The sequence below is a fragment of the Tympanuchus pallidicinctus genome, unplaced genomic scaffold, assembly GCF_026119805.1.
Source record: "Tympanuchus pallidicinctus isolate F22 unplaced genomic scaffold, pur_lepc_1.0 scaffold22, whole genome shotgun sequence".
In the NCBI taxonomy this organism is placed as follows: Eukaryota; Metazoa; Chordata; class Aves; order Galliformes; family Phasianidae; genus Tympanuchus; species Tympanuchus pallidicinctus.
Genome location: NW_026294739.1, coordinates 8,941,101 through 8,959,121, shown reverse-complemented (window position 1 = coordinate 8,959,121; position 18,021 = coordinate 8,941,101). Strand labels below are relative to the sequence as shown.

At 41.0% G+C, this 18,021-nt stretch overlaps 2 protein-coding genes across 6 annotated transcripts in view; one reads left to right on the top strand and one right to left on the bottom strand.

Annotated features, from left to right (window-relative positions):
• LOC128082581 (uncharacterized) overlaps window positions 1–16,119 on the bottom strand; it is a 97,274-nt gene extending 81,155 nt beyond the window's left edge. The window contains exons 1-2 of the mRNA XM_052686837.1: window positions 15,619–16,119; window positions 14,119–14,570 (exon numbers count right to left, since the gene is read on the bottom strand). Coding sequence (XP_052542797.1) covers window positions 14,119–14,570; window positions 15,619–15,695 — 529 coding nt within the window. The 5' untranslated portion in view covers window positions 15,696–16,119. The remainder of the gene's footprint in view (window positions 1–14,118; window positions 14,571–15,618) is intronic.
• Window positions 13,435–18,021, top strand: part of SPHKAP (SPHK1 interactor, AKAP domain containing) — a 68,072-nt gene continuing 63,485 nt past the window's right edge. Inside the window, exon 1 of one of the 5 annotated variants that reach the window (XM_052686829.1) lies at window positions 13,435–13,664. In XM_052686829.1, coding sequence (XP_052542789.1) covers window positions 13,624–13,664 — 41 coding nt within the window. In that variant the 5' untranslated portion in view covers window positions 13,435–13,623. Of the gene's footprint in view, window positions 13,665–13,812; window positions 13,913–13,975; window positions 14,067–14,275; window positions 14,391–18,021 lie in introns of those variants that run through there. The other 4 variants (XM_052686828.1, XM_052686830.1, XM_052686831.1 and 1 more) reach the window with 4 other exon arrangements.

Sequence of the window (18,021 nt, the reverse complement as noted above, 5' to 3'; positions counted from 1 at the left end):
ATTTCAATAGCTTCCTCTAAGTGTTAAGAATTTGTACACATCCTCAAAGATTTTCACATCTAACTCAACTATATTTACAAATGAACATTCAGAACAATTAAAAAAAAAATTGAGTTTTAATTTGCAGTAACAGTAGCAACTCTTGGCTGCTACAACAGAACTTCTAGCTTTTTGAGGCAGTAAATATTTTCCCTATTTGTGATAGATTATGATGATGGGATACATTGAATGGGCTTTTAAGATTTCAACCCTGTAAAGAAAGTAAACTCAAAGAAATTATCCCCTTATAAAAAGTGACACATTCTTGAGTTCAGCTCTTGGAATAACTAGCTTTATAATCTGACTAGTATAAATGAGCTTTTGATAAATGGTGTAATTTACATGTACTTATGGCATTTTATAAACCCACACAATTTTTTCCTTTCTCTAGAATGTACTTCTTAGCAAGGATTTTCTGACAAGAAAAACAAGCTCCATGACTCCACCAAAAACAGAATATTTGCCTGTGGTAATAAGACATCATTTAGCTGTACCCAAAGTACACGAAAACCATAGTCCATTTTTCCCCTAAAACTTAAGGACTACATAGATGTCCCAAAGACAAAAAGTTGTCTTTTCTTAGGAGGTAGGAGAACTGAATTAAGATGAGAACACCATGTAAAACACGTGCTTCATACAAAACAAACTCAGCTGAGCACAGCAAGAGGTTTGTGTGAGCCTGTCCTGACTGATGCAGGACAGGGAGCAGAGCAGAGCTCCGTCTTTGTATTCCACTCACAAGTCAACCACTACTCAATTGTTTAAACCTTAGTACAGACTTTCCTGCTGTTTTCCTTTAAATAAACCAGAAATTAGGAATGAAATCACATCTTGCCTCTAGGTTTGTAAAAATTTACGAGCCAAAGCTCCAGTATTGCATGCAGAGATGAGCCCTCAGGAGAGCCCTCTCCTGATCCCACTGCCACAAATGATGTGAGCACTAAGAGCACTTGGCTGTTCAGGGAAGCAGGCTCTAGGCACCTGAACAGTCGTGCAAAATTACACATAACTAAGTTATTCAGAATTGAAAACAGAGTTATTGAATGAAAGAGTTTTAATGCAAGTGCTCTGCAATTGACATTTTCCTGTATAATTGTGGTTTTTAAGAAATATGCCGAAACAATTATTTTGTGAGTCCACCTACAAGAATGAATAAAAACCAATTGATTAAGACTTTAAATACCATCGCCCTGAGTATCTTGACAATAAATAATAAATTAAATATCTCTGATGTGACATGCTTTAAGTGACTTTAGTTAGGCAGAAATAGCAAAGCTTTTCAGTGTTCATAGCAAGAAATGATTTTTCAGTTTAGGTGCATGGCCACATTTGAGAGGAAAAAAAATCAACTTTTAGATGAAAGAAGCACAATGAATTAAGAAGCAACTGAATTAGAAGCACAAGCCACAGAACAACTGTTTCTACTACTTCAATAACTGTTGGCATCCACTCCTGGAAAATTCCACACAGTGAAATACTCTAAGCCTTTCTGATACCACATAAGCATACTAGCCAGGCTTGCAGGACACCATTCCCAACTGTTAGTCATTGGGAAAGCCAACCCAGCCCAACAGGACTGATGATTATGATCATATCACATTTGCATGCTGAAGGAACAAAAATTATAGATGTGTCTAGAGAAACCATCATTAAGTACATAGTGCATCATAAGTAACGTGGTTTAAAAACTATAATTTAATAGGAATATTCCAGATGAAATCCAATTAAAGCCAGACTTATCTCTAGAACAAGAGAATATATGATTTTTTTCAGACCATAGCATCACAATTTTAAACTCATACAAATTACACATAATAATTGCTGTCAGGAGCTACACATGTGACTGACTGTTTGCCAAAAAATACCAAGCAGGTGTCATGGTCACTAAGAGCAAGATGTCCAAAATTAGTATAAATCTTAGTATGCATGTGCACACATTGAAACTCAGAACACAGCAGCCATATGGACGGGTTTAATGTGCACTGAGAAATCAACAGAGAAAGAGTCTGCTTGCTCTTCATTCTCTTTTCTGAGGGCATCTCAAGAGTATTTAGTGAAAGAGATGTGGACTTAATGAATTACTTTGGTGACATCTGTCTGTTCCCTGAAAGCCTGGTTCTTTGGGTAAATCCAGAGCAGTGGAGGTGTTACTGGCATGAAAGTGTAGCAGAATATATAGCAAACAAGTTCAGAAGTTGGAAAAAATCACATTTCTCATGTACCATACAGATACAGAGCACGCACACACACAGATGTGGCACATTATTCTGCAGTGCAATAAGTGTGCTCCAGAGAGAGAAGAACAAGAAAATTGATTTTAAAATGTTTACTTTTTCTGCAGTATTATCAATCTGATGTGCCTTTAAAGTGGCTTACATAGAGCAAAGCATTGTCCCAAATCCAGATCAGTTGGTAAATACAATTCCAAAGGTTATAACTGAAGTCCAACTTCAGTCTGCAAAAGCAAGTGGAACTGGCATGCTACTTTTGATGCTTTAGATAATAAGGAGTGCAGATACAACAGAATGACAAAAAAATCCATGAAGAAGTGAAAGATGAGACAGTTCAAGATTACTGAGTTATCAATTACTGACTGACAGCTGAACTCCTAAAAGTCCCACTGGTGCACTTCTCCTTGTATGACAGTCACTATGGAGCGCTTGGATAATGTTGGCTGCTTTTGAACATTTGTGCAGTTAAAATCCAATGTAGGACTTTTAGGGAAAGCCATCAATGCACATCTGTAAAAGCTGAAGATACTTGTGATACTCAGTGCAAAATGTGACTGTGGTAGAATTCTATGGCTTCGTATGGCAACTTCACACAACTCTTCTGAGCTCTAAAATTAAAATACCATTGATGGCTTTTTAAATTATAATTTTCAAATGAATTATGTAATAACTTGCAAACTTCAGTAAGCATCAAGCTGCAACTTTACACCAGATCTTAACCTCTCTTTCTGACTATAACTGACTTAAAATCAGAAGTGCATTGAAGATATTTTGACAAATTTATTATATCAACATTTGTAGCCTTGATTTCTATTAATTCTGCAAAATGCTATCCCCTTCCCACTCCAGTGTAACACATGTAACATGTCATATTGAAAATTAATATGGTTCAGCCTTGGAAAACGGAAATGTTAGCAGCCATAAAATGCAATTCTCAGAAGTTTGCATGATGAAACATACCATTTTGTCAGACGTTTTGCCATATTGTTATTTTCACCATCTGAATATCAGTATGCAATAATAAACTTTTATTAATAACCTTCTCATTGTGTGTGCTTTTCAAACTGAGCCAGTCTCCATTTTTCCAGGTTGAAAGCTTATTCTTACCTTCCCACACATCTGTATTGTCACCAAATTACCATGGCCTGTTAATGTTTAATGAAAAGGCCTTCCTGATGACAGGTCTTAAGACCACCTGTTGCTGCCAGACCCAGCTACATTTCAAAGACTGCAGAAGCATTATGAATGCAAGACGAGTAACTGTGTAGTTGGAAACATCACCTGCTCAGCAGGCATGCAGTGTGGCAAGGGTAGTCCAAGCGTGTGGCATTATTCACACACTGCTCGGGAGCCTGATGGCCCCAGACAGCTCTGAAAATACTCACTATCCAATGATAACAGATTAAAAATAATACAGAGCTCCATTTCATCTGTTTGAAACAGCTTCTCACATAGCCATCGCAAATGGATTTTTTTTTTCACCTTAGTTTTTTCATTATGCCTGAAGTTGGTTTTCTCCAGCTATTGGTGTAGTTTGAGCAAACATAATAAGACCAAACAAGTGACAAATTAGCCTCCCCTAAGCTGTGATAGATCCCCTTCTGCAGCAACTGCAGGATGTGCTAATGGAGATGAAAACCCACTGAGCTTTTTACATTTGTGTCAGAGAGGATAATGCTTTCCTTAGCATTACTGTGGTCTTAAACACTAGACAGAAAATTGGATTCCTGAATATGCATGAAAATTAAAGTCATCAAAACAAATCGCTGATAAACGCAAGATAAGCTTGAGAAATTCAATTTCTATTGGGGGTCTTTGATATAAAAAATATATTAATTTACAATTTTTTTTTTTTTATGTGGTAAGGATGAAAACACATTTTGAACAGTGCCCAAAAAGCATCAGCTCTTGAAAAACTAAGTTCCATACAAAGCATATTTTCTCACAGCTAAACAACAGTCCTTTTGCCAACACTGTAATAGTTTCTTGATGGTTAGGGCTGAAGATAATATTTCTTTAGAACTGCATTGGTCCAACAGTGAGCAGAATCCAATCAAATGTATAAAGACAGATTTAAAGACACTTTCAAGGTACATTTGTAGTTTTGCACAGACAGATAATAAGCAGCTAATACTAGTCAGTGAATAATTGTGTCATGGTTCTATGTTTTTGTTTTTTTTTGTTTTTGGATTTCAGTATTCCACATCAAAACATCATGTAGTGTACGGGGCATTAAAGTGTCACTGCCCCAATCCCAGCTACCTATCCCTGTACATTACAGCAGTCACGGGATCTGGCAATATCTTCAGCAATTAGAAAGACTGCCTATAATCCAAATGATATATTCTGATATTTTTCACATTGTCTTTTCACTTCAAAAACTAAAACATTAAGATCCGTCAATTGCCACACCTGCAAGGTAGGAAGGCCTTAGAGGAAGTACATGCACAGAGCACATGTTTCTCTCTCAGAAAGCTGCCGGGACCAAGAGTGCCTGCATGAGGCGCCCGGGATTCCAAGTGGAATTTCGTAGGACACGCAGGGTAAATGTAAGGCTTCCAGAGGGAGCCAGCCACACTGCATGTGCCAGGCAGAGTCTGGGCACACACAGCAAGCCTGACATTTTCACACATCACACATGCTCTGCATGTAGTGATCAACTGAGTAACACATTTTCAATAAGCTGTTTCTACACACCGAGCAATTTCTCAGCATGAGCACTGCAGGAATATCTGGGATTTCCAACAGACAGTAGCCTGTAGAAAACAGCACAGCAGCTCCCCTTGGACTGCCAGGCTTCCAGAAATACCAGACAAACAGTGAATCAGCCCAGACAAAAAACAGCAGCCTGAGGAGAGTTCAAGGCAAGATCAAAGTGCATGCATGTAGAAATGAGATAGAAAGTGCTGACAGTTCTCCAAAGGAACTGCCCATTAGGCTACTTTTGGGTTCATCTCCTGCCGCGATCCATGCATGTACTTTTTATGCTTCTCTTACAGAGGACTTGGAAGCATATGACTACTCAGTTACATGTCTCACGGATGAAGCTCCTCAAAAGACAATGTGACCCTTAAGAATATTATAGCCTACTAATTAGAATTGCAATACAAAAATGAAAGCTGCAGACCTAATTTCTGGAGCATTAGAATGCTCATGGCCATATAGGCAGTTCATCAGGGTACGTTCCAATCATCTCAGATATCCTAAGACAGCATAAACCAACTTTTCAGAAACGATGCTATTGTATGGAAAAGATTCTGAGATTCAATGAGGTACAAAAGCACCAGGAGAGCAAGGGAGCAGAATTCACCTGGGAAGGTGGATTCCTTCGCATGCTCCCAAGCTAACTGAGCATTTTATTCAAAAAACACCCTTCTTAATATGTTGTCTCTTTATGCATATAGTCATGAGCCAGAGGTCAAGTAACGAAGAAATAGATTCCAATTATGAAGATACAGATAATTGAGTGCTGCCAAAACATACACACCAAAACACATGAAAACCAGAATAACTTCTAAATGCTTTAGAGCTTTGCAGAATAGTTTCCTCTGATGTCATCTAATTTCTAGGTAACATTTTACTATACCAAAAAAGTGAGATGTAGTTTAAAGAACAAAATGCAACACTTATTTCCATCTCTTACTTTTTCACATCAGAATATCATAAATTTAATTCACGATTCCATCTCTTAATATGCTTTTTGAAATAAACTTTTAAAAAATACCCTTTTCCAATTTTCCTTCTTCCCATATAGAAAGTAAAATGTACTGTAACATCAGCGTAACATCAATCCTATTCCTTACGCATGGCCTCCCATCCACTCCCAAGAACATCCCGTAATGGATGATTCAAAGATCCCACAACAATTTACTCCACCGACAGACAATCTTTAGTCCTTCATTTAATCAAGTTTCTTAAGAGTCTGGGAATATCCAAATATTGCCACCTGCCACACAGCAGACATTTAGAACAACTCACTGCAACCAAGAATAAAGAAAATTCAGTGAGAAACAAAAGAAAACATTCTGGAAATATTTAGACAATCCAAGAATCTTGGTTTTTCTTTTTCTTGCTGTACCTCTAATTCTAATTGCCCTCCACAAATTCATAACTTACACAGGATGTGATCATGACTCTTGTCAGACAATTACTACAGCAATCTAAAAGCACTCTGAATTATTGCAGTTCAAAATTTTACGCACATTAGAAAGTAGCTTTTCACCATTTCCCTTTATATCCCCATCTTATCCTCCCCACCAACACAGCTGGGGGGAAATAAAGTGTTTCAAAATTGCATATAGAAGTTCATGAAACGAAATAAATTGTTGGGCTTTAAAAAAGTAATAATAAAATTCCACTTCTCTCTCTACCATTCATTAACAGTTCATCTAATTCCAATGAAGTTGCACTGAGCTTCCGCACGAGTCACTATTCCTCAAGCATACAGTTCCCTAGATTGGTCTTAAATTATTTTTTCTTTAAATGAGGCATCCTTCTGACTTGAGCTAATTCCATATTTAGCAATTAAATACAGAAGTCCATGCGTCTTGCTTTGATTTTACAGCCCCCGTACAATTCAGGTTGGACACCTCAAAAACGTATCGTGTAACTGGCAGTTCTTCAGGCTTCCTGAGAAGACACACAGGGCACTGCATTATTTATTTCCTGTAAATTTCATTAGAAAACAGAGCTGGACTGAACTACGTTAGAGGGGCTGTGCAGAGGGGCTTTTATACCAGTGGCTGAGCTGTACTTGTTACAGTGGAAATGCACATTTCAGTTTAACAACTGGTATTTATGATTCTGAAAATATCATCAGCTACTATGGCAATGCAAATTGATTTCATAGCCGTCCTGAAACAAATGTTTAACTCCATAGGATTTTGTACATGACTGTAGGCATTTATTTACAATCTCTGCTCCAACAGCTATTTAAACAACTGTGCATGTTAATTTAGTAGCAAAAAGTAACAAAATCAACAAAGCTCAGTGGTTTTAAGTCCTTCTGGAATGCAATTAAGGTTGCTTGCTTTTTATCTTGAGAATTCAGCCAGAGATGTCCACTATGACACTGAACAACAAAGTCAAAGATCTTTTTATTACATCTACATGTGTGGGGTTTTTTGGCTTTTTTTTTTTTTTTTTTTTTTAATGAAGAGTAGCTCCTCTGGACTTTCATACACCTGCGTTTTATTGTCAGCATATAAAGGCATTTATTCAAATGGATCACACGAGCAATTTCTTATTCCCATTGCATTTCATGAATAGCTAATGCACGCAGAAAATAAACACACAGCAGTTGGTGTATGCTTACATGAAAGATCTATGAAAAAAGCAAACTATTTCCCATCACATTTTAATTGTACGTTCCTGCAATTTACGCAGTTTTAATGCCTCAGTGGCCATTTGTGGGAGCACAGAACAAGATAGCTATTGAGAAATCTTTCAAGCCTGATTTTCTGCATCATTCACACCAGTCCTTGAATTTCCCTTTTCAGCCTCTTTATCTGAGGTCTCTCATTTTTTTGTTTTTGTTTTCTGCTCACCCATCCACATGAGGAAAAGCAGATAGCTCTTGTTTGCACTGCTATAAGGCTTTTTTTAGTATGTCTTCGTCTTAAGTCCTTCTGAGGAAATACAAAATATAATTCCTATTTAAAAAGTAACTGCTTCCAGTCCTTAAAAATTTTGCTCAAGTTAATAGTATTTTATAATAATAATAACAGCTTTTTATGAAGCCAGAGGGAATCAGTACTTTGGAGAACTATGGCCAGAAGTAAGATAAAACTTTGAAAAATAGTTTAGTAATGAAAAATTCAGAGACTTCCAAAGAGACTCAGAATTCCAGATCCATTTGCAATACTTATTCAGAAGAACTTAGAAATTCTATGTGTTTTCAAAAAATAATCTGCACCAAATAGTCACAGTCTTTTGCGTAAGCACACTACCTCTGGAGCCAGACGAAAGTGCACTGGGAAGCACACAGCACTCATGTGGTACATCCTCACAGCGCGGGCAACAAGGTTTGGAGGCTGAGAGAACAAGGTGAAAGCAAAAATGGTTTTTGAAAACCAAGGACAGCACAAATGAACACAAAAAGTCTTTATGAATCTCTTTCCTGTCTACTCTACATGCATCACCACCTCCAGTGGCTCAAAATGCTGCAGATGATGGTTTATTGTCTACAAGCTGATTACAGTTATCAGCCCAATTTAGTGTATCACTTTTAACCTAAGAGGAACTAAACAGCCAGATTTGTGTTTATTGCAAACATTGGTTTCTTTCCTTATGGAATAGTACATTTCAGATCAGCTGAAATACTCAATACAGGAGCTCTCTGGCTTACTGAAATAAGCCTGACAACCAGACCATTTTCAGCATAGTATCTTCAAACACCTGGGAACAACGTAATGTGCTTGATTTATCTTACAGAATTTAATCTTATCTCTCCTTCTTTTCCAGGAATGCATGTACGCTGAAAATGCCACCTACATTTGCAAGTTTTTGTAAAGAAGAGACAGAGGGATGAATTAGTAGGTTTAATATTTAGATTTGTAGATCAACTCAAAGATTTTGAAGTTAATTTAGGCCAAAAAAAAGTACATCTTTCTATCACAGATATGTATATAGGAGAAAAATAAATACATCTACTACTCATGTGCTATGATAATTATCTGCATTTATTAAATAAGGCAGCACGCCATCCTGTCTGGGGCAAAGTGACCAATCACACTGATGATTTTTTGTTCATTACATCAAACAGCAATTTTTGCTAGCCAGCCTTGCTGCAAAGCTTCTCGCCATTGCAAGTGAGAAGCTTGCAAGCTAGATCTAATGCAGATTAAAATCATTCATTATATTTATTTATAACTGTCTTGACAAGGGTGAAAAAATACTTTGATCTAAGAAGATTTTGGAATTTGATCATAAAGATTTAAAAGAATAAAACTATCAGACAAAAAGATCTTCATCCAAAACCTTAACACATACAAGCCAACTATCTAATCTTCAATGCAAACCTTTTAACTAATAGAGGAATAACTACACATCCTCCAACATGTGTGTGCATCCATTGATGTGCTTGTTCCAACTGTACAGCAAACATGGGAAAGACTGTAGAGAGGTGCACCAAAAATACTATTTGATCAACACTAGAGCCAAAAGGCCAGTATACACTCGCTACAGTTACCCAAAGGGGGTTGTGGTCGATCTCTTCTCCCATGTAAGTAGTGATAAGACCAGAGGGAACAGCATCCAGCTGCATCAGGGGGGATTCAGGTCAGACATTAGGAAACAACTCTTCTCCGAGAGCGTGGAGTCACCAGCCCTGGAGGTGTTCAAGAAATGTTTTGATGTTGTTCGATGCACATGGTTTAGTGGGAAACATCGGTGAAAGGTAAGCAACTGGACTGGCTGTTCTTAGGGGTCTTTTCCAACCTTGGTAATTCTGTGATTCTCACATTAAGATTAGGACTTAACTGTCTTACTGGATTAATTTCATTTCTTTATTTTCTCTATTATGCAAGAGAGATGGTGCCTGTACTGTGGACTAGATAGCGTTAAATTTATGCAAGAATAATTATGTCTCTGTTCAGAAAATGCAAAGATATTGAGAGCTCCTGTTTTTCTAAATAAATATGGCACCCAAAATTTCCCACATCCCTACTTATAATCAGGACAATTCAAGAAAAAGTAGCTCCTAGGATGAGCAAAGTGAAGTGGAAAACAGAACTCTGTTTTCTCTAGTCTCCAACAAAATTGATGTATTCCTGGAAATGTCATCCAGTTACAGCTTCAGTATAGACCTGATATTTCCTGGGGAAAAAAAGAAAGAAAAAAAAAGAAAAAAAACCCCGCAAGTTATGCAAAAGCATAGTTTTCAAGGACATTTTTACAGCAAGTGAACAAAACTTCAAAGTCAACTCAGAGTTTCAGTATAAGATTGGCTCCCTCTGCCTTTTCAGCAATGACTGACATATTTTCTCATGTGACAGTCAGCTCTGTTTGGAACTATTGTTTCAGTTTCTGTCAGCTCAAACTGACAACCCCACAGCAGTTTATTCTATCAGAAAAGCCGATTAATTATTTTCAAGTAGCTGCTTGGAAATTTTATAAAAGTCTACACCTGCAGAATCTGAAAGCAAACAACAGGAATAGCCTGTATTCTCCAAAGGCACTCTGTGACCACAACTTTCTGTTACTCCATATGAGAACACTGTCCTAAGCTGACATAGAGAAGACAGAGTAAAGTAACTGAACTGCCACATAGACTCTTCCTGATGCCAACTCATATCTAAAAGCTGAGGAAAAAATACACTCCCAGTGACAGCTCTGAAATAAGTCAATGTGTGACAGTAATCAGTTCTGTTCTACCAAGTCAAGTTCCAGAAAAGGGAAGAGGTTTTTCAGGCTATGTACCCATACCGTCAAGCAGTGAGAACAACGGCACAAAGTCACACACAGTCAGTTGCTCAGAAATCAAGAGTAGGGACATTCACAGGAGAGGAGAGCCGATGACCTAAATGAGGGCATTTCCAGTAATTGTGAGGAAATTCAAAAGATAAGGCTGGCTATAAAACGGTGAGAAGAATCAATAAAGCCTATGCCTGTACAAGATAGGTTAGCAGAGTTTTTGCAGGATCGTAGAGTCAGATAATAAATAGCAACTAACACACACAAAAAAGAGAAAAGGAATCAAATCACAGGATGACAATGAGACTGTTTCAAACTGACTGCTAGTACATGATAAAAATCAAAGTAAGAACCAGCACACGTGTAATCTCAGTGCTATCTGCTGGAGTAAGAGACAAATGAGTGGCAGGGTCTATGATGGGAAAAATGTGTTTCAGAGCCATATCACATCCAGAACAAAGACTAAATGCGCAGAAGAGAGTGAGCAACAAATATCCCTACCACTGATAAAGGAAAAACTTCTCTTTGTGACACAGAGCTTTTCCTCAGACAGTTCACAAGAACAAGCAATCAGAAATGAGACTGGAAAAGGCTTTAAGAACTTCTGGATTGCAAATATCACTAACAGAAAATGGGCATTTCCTTTCTCCAGATTATCCTTAGCTGGAAATCTGTAACATCCAGCAGTACTGAAGAAGCTGTTCTGCAACCCAGAAACAGGAATGTGAAAACTGTTGCCTATCAACTCAGAGAAGAATAGTAAAGAATGAAAAAGGTTGGAAGAAATAAGCAAACAAAAAAAAAAAAAGGAGGGGAGGGGGAATAAAAGTAGAAATGAGAGAACAGGAAAGATATGGAGAGGAAAGAATTGTGTGTTGTGAGGGAACGAATGAATAACAAGAAAGCTAAGAGATGGGAGACAAACAGAGGACCTGTAGGTATGTAATATTTGGATGGAGCCTCTTCTCCATAGTTCAGGAAGAATTCAGTAATGTATAAGATCAGTGGCTTAAATGCAGCCTGAAGAGACACCTCAGTAGAGTCAGAGTGGACAAGTAACAGAGGTAACAGTAAACATCCGGGACAGAAAAAAATACTTAAACAGAGGCAAATAAAGGATAAGATCATGACAGTGAAGAAGTAGCAGATGAGCTACCAAATGAGGAACTGAGATTAGAAGGCAGGTGGCAATAGGATTGAATTTATCAGAATGGCAATGCTGTGACAAGGAAAATAGGACACTTAGAATACAAAAACAGAGATCTGATGCATAGTCATGTACAAGTGATTTAGAGAAGATGGATGAAATTAAAGTAACTGATCAAGTGGAAGCTGATAGAAAATTTTAGGCACTACATGGATAGGAAAATCGTGCCTATTAGAAGAGAACTGAAGGGAGACAAAGTCAACAGCATCAAGAGATGCAACAGACCAGGGAGTTTAAATTACACCAAATCATGGGGCATGTGTGGTGACAGCCAAGGAGGAGAAAAGAAAGGTAGCACAGTGCTGCAAGGGCTGTTTCTGAGGAGATGATGTTAAAACATTGAGCACAGTGAGCGTACTGGTATGCTCACAGGTAACGTCATCTAGTTTCAAGAGTGAGCAGAACTCATGTTTCAGCAGGTAACACCTCTGATTTGCCTGCCTCTGAATTTCAGGACTTCCAACTCATTCACTTGGAGCCCAGCCTCTGGGCTGCCAGATGGGCTGGCATCAGGCCACCACGCTTCTTTCAAGTGCTCCCCTAAGAGGCTCCACTGGCTCAGTTTTCTCAGCTTCTCCACTCTCCACTTACAAGCCAGCACCTATCCAAAGCTTTGATTCCCATTTGCCCTTGGCTACCACAGTGTAGCTATCATTTCTGTTACCTTCATTTGTCACCTACTGAGTTGACAAATCGACTGCTACAACAGCAGGGATAATCCACAACCTCAGCACAGTCCTAAGAAGCATTTAAAAATTAACACGAACTTTCTCTTCTGGGTTAAACAAAAGGCAATGACAACAAACTCTTCTAGTAGCCTTTCTGAAGGATGAAAAACAGCTGCTCCAGAGGAGTTAGATGCAAAGTTTGTTTGATTCATGCACTGTAAACTTGAACAGAGAACAAAACCTGATGTAATATATAAAATAATTCCCTCTACATGCCCCTTCTAGATCTCAATAAGCTTCGTGACTTCCAGCAACTAAAGGGAATAGCGAGGTGTAGACAGGATATGGGAACAAATCATTTAAACGACAGAAACACTGAGTCTCCTGAGTACAGGGGAAAAAAATCACTGCCAAAGTATGGTTTTGGCTGCCATCATCTCCTGCCCTGCCTCAGTGTCTGAATTTATTCAGCACATCTCTGAGGCCAGTGATGACTGAGGAGCTGGGCTCACTGGACATCAGGTGAGCTTCTGGCAGAGTCTGGATATTTACAAGCCCTGAGTGAAGGTTTCCTGCGAACCCAGCACGCGCTGTGTCTGCACCTCGCCTCGCTGGGGCTCCGATGCTCTTAATCTTCACCCCTTCAGAATTTTATGACTAGCAGCCAGTTCTAATAGCTGTAAAGGTTCCCAGACGTGGGCGCACAGACACGACAAAGCTGAGGCGCAAAACATTCAGCAGCGACTCAGAGGGAAGAAAAAAAAAACAGTTCTGACAGTAGAACTAAATGAACCAGCCTGAAAGAGCACAAAGCCGGGCTGCGACGTAGTGCCCCGAGCAGGCTCCCTCTCTAAATTCTCGAGCGTCACATCTCAGACGCAGACGGGCAGCACCCGCCACGTGAATCACATGGGCACGGGGCCGGGGCAGCAGGACGCACGGCGGAGCGCAGGGAGCCAGCAGCTGGCGGCCGGTCCCGGCTGCGCGGCACCAGCGGAGCGCGGAACCGCGAGCCCCGCACGACACGGGACAGAGCCAGCGGGCCCGGCCGCCGGCAGCCCCGGCCATGTTCCACCCCGCCGCCCGCCGCCACCCGGCGCTTCGCAGGTGGGGAAAGCCCCGGCGATGGCGCTCGACTCCCGAGGCGCCGCCCGTGGGAGCGCAGCCACCGCACCCCGAGGGAGGTGTGAGGGCGGGAGGGGAGCGGCGGGGCGGGCAGGGGAGGAGTGAGGCGGAGGGCCGGGCTGCCGGGCGCCGCAGAGCGCCGGGGCCGCGCTCCCGCCGCCCCGACTCCGCCGGAGCCGAGGGTCCCGCCGCCGCCGAGGTCTCGCTATGGCTGGCCGCCCACCGCCCAGGTAGGGCCCCGCTCTCCGCCCCTCCCCGAGCACCGCCGCCGCCTGAGGGGAGTAACGGCCCCGCGCGCGCCGCGCCCCGCTGCGTAACGGCTGCGGGCGGCGCGGCGAGGAGCGGAGCGGAGCTGTGCGCCCGCCGATCCCCGTCGCCTGCCCGGTGAGTAACGGCCGCGGGTGCCGCCCGCTGAGGCGTTCCCGGAGTCCCTTACCCCGCACGGGAGGTGGCGAAGGAGCGGCAGCGCTGTTCCACCGCCGTACCGGGCGGGGGGGGGGCGGAAGAGACGCTCGGTTCCGAGCCGGGCGGCGCCTCTCCCGCGGGCGCGGGCGGCACTGGGCTGCGAGGGGCCGCGGCCGCGCCGGGACCTGCCCGGAGGCGCGCAGCCGCCCTGCCTCCCTGCCGCGCGGATAGCAGAAATTAAAGTGAGAAAACGAGGATTTGGTCCTTTCTTTTCCTATAACAGCCGATTTTCCTGCTCTAGCGGTGAGTTGATCGATGCTTAATAAAATACTTTCGGGATATTGTGCTCCTATGGGCGTACGTCCCCTACTAAATCTGATGCTCTCGGTGATAGAGGACCCTACGGCCGCTGTGCTGCCGCTACCCGAGATCCACCGAACCGCGTTTATAGCACTTACGCAAAACCCATCCGCGGAAAACTTCCTGCAAGAAAGAAATCGATGCTCAAAGAGGAGCAGCCTGCTGGAGATACGCGGTGCAGTTAGGCATTATCTTCTACATTCACGGCTACATTGTGTTGTGATGATAGCTGGCAGGTAAAAGTAGCATAGAAATCGTATCATCTTATACTTTTATCTCCAGCACAGCCTGTAGTATATGCTGCAAATGACTTGGGTTTGTTTGGGTTGTGTGGTGCCCGAAGAGAGAGAGCAAACAATATTAGGAAAAAGTTTGGAGAAAACACCATCTTAAAGAGGAAGGTGGTGAAACAATACAGAGCTGCCTGAATATTCAGCAGGGATTGGTTGCACGCATTTATATGAGTGATAATTGCTTGTATGAGAAATTGCTTTTGCAAGAAGAATAAAAACCTTTAAAGCAACATCTGGAGGAGAGCTAACTTAATTGGTTTTCAAATCAATAGTTATTTACAGACCAAAGCTTAATAATGCTGTTATACTTGAGTCTGAATTGCCTGGCCTAGGAATAGCCCTCACCCTGAACGTTTCAGGATGAAGTTAAGAGAACATAAATATTTTTAACTCATGGCTAATAGTTCTTCTGTGCAACTTCCATACACTGAATACCATGATGATTTTACAAACAATAGTGCTTTTTTGAAAGCCGAAATCAGGGAGACTCAGACTGAAGATCTCTTTGTCCTTAAATGCAATCTGATCTGTCATCCTTTATCCAATACAAAAGAAAAATTGCAAAACAAAACATTGACGCTAGTAATATGGGTAAGAATAAGACATATTGCAAAGAGAAAGATACTGAGTCAGATAGCATGCTGCTTTCTATGCTTGTGGTCTTGCTTTCATTGTTCAACACTCATCTCCTCAGAGCAATACAACCATCTATCTTCTGATCCCATACAACTGTTGCTAAGCTTTTTACCACTGTACAGAGCACCTGGAGAAACCAGACCTACTCTAGACTTCTGCCATCAGCTCTTCACTTTTGCTAGGCCTTTTACCTGGAAAACACACTGTATTTCTGTAGCAAGTCCCAGAGTTAGCTTGCATACCTCTTCCTTACCAAGCCATAATTTTTCCTCCTGCTTCTTAAGTCTGCCTTCTTTACAACTGCAGGCCTCTTCTTCATCCCTTTTATCTCCTGCAGCTGGTATGTTGACAGCTGCTTGTTATTTGTTAATCAAGGTGAACCTCTATTTGCTGAAGTATGTAAGCTTTATACTTTCCATCTATGAAAGTTGATGATTGGAGCAGTGATCATTCATTCAGTCTAGGAAGACTTTGGTGGGAAAAAAAAGCTTGCTGGGAAGCTTTAGGACAGATAATTTCTCTTCATACACCTTTAGCTCACCATATTCCACCTACCTCTTCTGAAATGTTTCAGTTACTTTAATGGAAAACTATAGCAGCTGTCAAGAAGCACAAACAGCAAACGTTGGTGTTTGGGAAGTAGCTGTATAGACCTTACCAAAGGAAAAAAGTCTTCACTACCAAACTGTTATGGAATAAGTATTTTTTCACTTCTTCCCTGCAGAATCCCTTTGGACATTGGTTTGTTTCTGTGACTACTCTGCTGCTGATCTTAATCATGCACATTTAGCTTCCTAATGAAGGGCCTAAGCTCTGCCTTTCTTGCTGAATCACACACTGTGTTCAGTCCTTGAGTCCGGTATAAAGTTGGAGTGTGTATTAATTCCTGCTCTATACCTTCTCTTGCTTTGGCATTCATAGCTGAAGGCAAAACCATACAACTGTATCTGGATGCCTGCAGCTGCTGTGGAGCACAGCAGAGCAAGGTGGATGCCTTTGGGCATTCACAGCTAAATTACTTTCCAGCAGTAGCTCTTGGGGTGAATGCTTACCCTGGGGATCAGATGAACAGCTGCATGGGACTGCACAGAACTGGTAGCTGTCAGTTTTCCTTCAAGCAGCTCAAAGACATTTTTGACATCGCAGTTAAGCACCTGGAACCACAGATTATAACGATTTTTGTTGTTGCTGTTGTGATGAAGCAACAAAACTGCATTAAGCCCTTAAATCTTCCAGCTTGTGCTTTGCTTCTTTAGAACAGCAGGAATTAAAACACTTGGATTATTTACATATAAGCCAGGAACTACTCTGCTTCCGTGCCCTGTATAAACCACTGACTATCTGGAATGCTGTTGCACAGTGGCCTAAGAAGGTGCTATCACTCCAGTTTGGTAAAACTGCAGTTTCTCTGCTCAAGCTTCTGAAACTAATCCTATAGACATACACAATTTTTGGGCAAGCCTATATATCTGAAAACCATATTAGCTGACAAAGAAATATGAGTCTTCAGGCACTTGTCTTTTGGACTGGCACAGACCTCCAACTCATTTTTTTTTTTTTTGTGAAAACTGGAAAGAAAAGGAAGAATAGGAAGTGTTCTTCATCTGAGAATCAGAAACAACAATGCAGCTTAGGAGCAATACTGGACTGAGCAGTAATTCAAAAGATTTAAAATGAATTCCCACAAACCACAGATGAGAAATAGCAGATTTTATACTTTAAACGGTGAAAAGACAAGTCAAAGTATGGCTGCTATTTCTTATACACTCTCCATGTAGTACAGAAAGTTTTGTATCACCAACATAGAACGAAGCATCTTCGGTACTTTGTAGTAATGCCTGGTGTTGCAGACTTAAGCTCACAGAGCACTGAGAATGGCTAAGAAAAGCCTTTCTGATTTTATTGGTCTCTGTTGGAAGCCAAGCACTTTTCACATTTGATCAGTATGCTAGACCTGATCGCAGGTGCAAAGAGAGAAGTTAAAATATTCAAAGCTAAGATCCAAGAGCTGCTGTTGTATCAGAGGTTTCTTACAGTCAGTAGGCGTGTGGCCCTCACTCATTTGCTTGGCAAGTTGCGCAGTAGCGCTGATGTCCCAGACTTCAGCTGACATCTGTTCCTGTAGTTCAGCAAAGCAGCCCAGGTTTTGTATAGGAGAGAGAACAGATTTGTCGGCTTTGTACTAAAAGGGGAAAGGATGCATTTAGGAATAACTGTTAAAAAAAAACTTCGATCTTAAAAGGAGACAAAATTGCAGGCAAAATTATGAAGTTCAACAGCAAAGGAATTAAGCTAGATCTAACAGTTTCTTTGGAAGAATCATTAAGGAGTTTAAAAACAAATAAACAGCAACAAAACCAGAACAGGATATAAACCAACAGGGATCAGTACTGGGAATTAATTTTGAACCACTGCCGGTGATGAGTGAAAAGAAGTAAGGAAGGACCAAGGCACTTGGGGTGGTGGGTGGTGGTTGCTGAGACTGCATAGCTTGGGGAGCCATTCTCCACGTTTCCACCTCTGTGAATAGTGGAAGAAGAAATATATTAAAAATCTTTAAATAAAAGAGGGCAAAAGTAAAAATCCTCTAAACAAGAGTGTAATGACAGAAGTGTTGTTATTACCACAGTAACTGCATGCATTAG